This window comes from Elephantulus edwardii, unplaced genomic scaffold (genome assembly GCF_000299155.1).
Source record: "Elephantulus edwardii isolate Elephantulus edwardi_28Jun2011 unplaced genomic scaffold, EleEdw1.0 scaffold00214, whole genome shotgun sequence".
Taxonomy (NCBI): Eukaryota; Metazoa; Chordata; class Mammalia; order Macroscelidea; family Macroscelididae; genus Elephantulus; species Elephantulus edwardii.
This window is the reverse complement of record NW_006399964.1, coordinates 2763117-2766805: the sequence shown is the minus strand read 5'-3', so window position 1 is coordinate 2766805 and position 3689 is coordinate 2763117. Positions and strand designations below refer to the sequence as shown.

The following is a 3689-nucleotide window of genomic DNA, read 5'->3' as shown; positions in this document are numbered from 1 at the left end:
GAAAGGAATAGATAGAGCTGGCAGGGAGCAGGTGAGAGTGCTGTACATCAGTGGCACAAAGCAGAATGTATATGAATGAGTGGAAAACAATTTGCTCTGAAACTTGCTCTCAGATCCTGATATAAAGTTAAAAACAAAACAAATAACCAATGAGGTGATTTTTCTGACCATATAAATTGTGAAGTTCCTAAAGAGGAGGTTAGATAGTAATGGAATATTTGTCAAAGGTTATATGAAGTATTTCATTAGAGCATCTGAATTCATGACTATTTTACAAGGCCATTTGAGAAAGATTTTCTATTTTAAAAAAATTTTGTTGTTTGTTGTGTGTGTATTGTCAAATTGGATCTGACTGGTACAGGAGGAGATTGCTCCTCCTTCTCCAGAAGAGCATCTGGTGGATTTGAACTGCGTGCCCCAGGGATTGCAGTGCAGCTTCTTGCCACTAGGCCACCAGAACTTCCTGGGAAAGATTTTCTTAGAAGATAGAACACTAGAGATATGTATTAAAAACACACATAAAAAAAAAAATAAATCAGTTTTGTTTTAGTTAATGTGACTTTTGTGAGTTGACCCTTTTTTCTGCCCTAGTTCCAAGTAATCAGGTGTAGTAGAATAATGCAAACATGTCATTAATCATGTTGTCTTTTTAAACCTATTTACAGAAGTATGCGAGACCTAACAGCACAAGTGACGAGTGGTCTCCTGCACTTCCCTGAAGTAACTATTCAAGCCCTTGGAGAAGATGAAATAACACTTGAATCTGTACTTCGTGGAAAGTTTACTTCAGGTAAAATCATGTTTTAAAAAAACAAACAAACTAATTTTTAAGGTAAATAGTAATAAGAATGTGTGTGGGTTACAGTTTCTTTAATTAGAAGAAAAAAACAGAACTTGGGTAGAGTGGTCTTATAACAGCTACAGCCATTCTTCATCTAGAGCACGTTTTCAGGCAGTCTCATTAGACCTGTTGTAGTTCCTTTTTTTTCTTGGTAAAAAGCCCAGCCATTATCTGTGGCTCTCAGGCCTGGTTTTATTTGTTTTTGGTCAAACATTCTTCTAGGTGATATAGCACCGGTCTGTCCATTTGCTGTACAGAGGTAACTCATTGTGATGCTAAACCCTGTGACTCTGATGTGTCAGATGTGATAATGGTTACCCATGGTGGACAGTGTTTGGTGGAGCTCCCTGGTTAAAATAAGCATGGAAGCCCGAGTGGCATCCACTTCTGAAATAGCTTGCCTCTGGGAACTATGAATGTGGAGAAACGATGAAAGTTACGCAAGTGTTCAGGCTTTTCATTCATATGGTGTCTACAACTCAACGGCACTTAACAGCGATAACAAAAAGCCCAATCTAAAAATGGGCACAGGATATGAACAGACAGACACATCACCAAAGAAGACGTTCAGATGGCAAATAAACACATGAAGAAATGTTCAAAATCCCTAGCTCTCAGAGAGATGCAAATAGAAACATCTATGAGGTATCATCTCACCCCAGTAACAATAACAAAATTCAACAGAGCAGCAAACAACACATGCTGGTGAGGTTGTGGAGACACTGAAACCCTTATTCATGGTTGGCGGGAGTGTAAAATGGTAGGCAATATGGCACTTTCTCAAAAAGTTGGAAACAGAAATACCACTTGACCCAGCAATTCCACTACTGGGAATATACCCTAAAGAAATCAGAACTGCCACCCAAGCAGATATATGCATGTCTATGTTTATTGTGGATTGTTTACAAGAGCAAAGAGATGGGAACAACCCAAATGCCCATCAACAAACGAATGGATAGAGAAGCTGTGGTATATTTACACAACGGAATATGATGCAGCACTGAAAAGGAACTTGTGAAATATTATACAAAATGGGTGGTCCTGGAGGACATTATGCTGAGTGAAACATCTCAGTCACAAAATGGCAAATACTCTATAATGTTACTGTTATAAAATAGGACTGAAATAGGGGTTGGTGGGAAACTAAGAAAAGAGGGTTTAAATAATGTACACTGCATTGAAACAGATGAGAGAAAGAACTGCTTAAAAGGAATATATGATTAGCTATTATATGCATGAGAACAGTCCAGAATAAGAGCTGCATAGTAACGTTGACTGGGTATTGGGTGCTGGGGTTGGAAATTAAACAACAATGAAAGATTTTTTTTTCCAAAGAGAAAAACAAACTGGAGGGGGTGGGTGGGGAGGGAAATGTACAACAATGAATGAATGGAAATCCAAGTTTTCTATAAACCTTCATTAAAATATCAATTTTTTAAAAAGCTTCAAAGAAAGAAAAAATATAAGAAGACATATTAGGGTTCATCTTGCCTTCATGACTTCATAAAGTGTGGTAATATAGAATTTGAAATTGTATTCTACATTTTTCCTGTTCTTTTATAGACTCTTTGATCCATATTTTCTATACTGTTTGCCAGGAACCATCCAGTTCTTCTCATGATAAAAAAAAACCCAAACCAGCTGTTAATAGAGACCATTAAGCCACACAACTCATATATTCTTCATACTTCAGACTCTTCTTCTATCTTTGTTGCTTCAGGTGGATAAGGACCAAGTACTCTGCCTTAGGAGGTCATTTGACTACCCCACACATTTCATTAGGAGGTAGAAGAGAAACACTAGACACATTGTTAGGTTAATTAACCAGGATGAACCATGATACCATGACCCTAAACTTCTAAAGTAAGATAAGGCTTTGGTTGTACATAGCAACTTCAGCAACTGCTCTCCCTCTTTTTCCAATTTCTGTAAATATATTATGCAACTTTTAGCAGTTTAAATTTTTTAAAGTGTAAATTACTGACAATTATAAGAATTATCTGTGCAACCTTTAGCTTAGTCATTGTAGTTTCTCATCACTATTAACATTTCCTTCTCTCCTTTCCCTGTTAATCACTAATAAACTTTGATCTCTCTATATTTGTACTTTCTTGTCTTTTTATAAAAGTGAGGTCCTACAATATCTGTCATTGTATGACTGGGTAATTTTCTTTAGTATAATATCTTTAAAATAAAAATGTAGTGAATATAAAAAAAAAAGCCCAATCTAGTTTTATTTCTTGAGCATTTTAGTTTATTTTCTGGGTTTTAGTATTATTGTTGTCATGTTTTTTCAACCTCATTGTGAGTCACTTGCAGCCCTTTGTAAAACAAATCGAAACCTTGTCCAATGTCCAATCCTGCCTGGGATTCAACTTAATTAGGTCCATTGTTAGAGTCGGTGTGTCTGTCTGTCTCGTTGGAGGGTCTTCCTCCTTGACCCTCTGCTTTTTGGAGTGAGATCCTTTTCCAAGGGCAGGCCTCTCTTGATAACTTGCCTAAAGTACCTGAGATGAAATTTGACCATCCGTGCTTCTGAGGAGCATTCTGTCTGCACATCTTCCAGGACAAATTTGTTAGTGATTTATTTTTTTTTTATTTCAAGGTATATTCAGTGCTCTATACCACTCCATAATTTTATTTTCATCAGTTCTCCCCCCACCCCCATCAGTTTTTCTTCTTTTATCCATAGTCCACCTTTCAGATCCACTGAAAAAAAAAGCAAGTGAAATACCTTGGCTTGGATCAGGTGCACCTTAGTTCTTAAATTAACATCCCTTTGAGAAGGTCTTTGACAACAAATTTGCCCAGTGCAATTATATCTTTTTAATTTCTTTTTTTTTTTTTT

General features: G+C 36.6%; 1 protein-coding gene across 1 annotated transcript in view; it reads left to right on the top strand.

Moving 5' to 3' along the window:
• Positions 1-669: 669 nt before the first annotated feature.
• The window catches only part of AHCTF1 (AT hook containing transcription factor 1), a 72490-nt gene continuing 69470 nt past the window's right edge, over positions 670-3689 (top strand). The window contains exon 1 of the mRNA XM_006897742.1: positions 670-790. Coding sequence (XP_006897804.1) covers positions 670-790 — 121 coding nt within the window. The remainder of the gene's footprint in view (positions 791-3689) is intronic.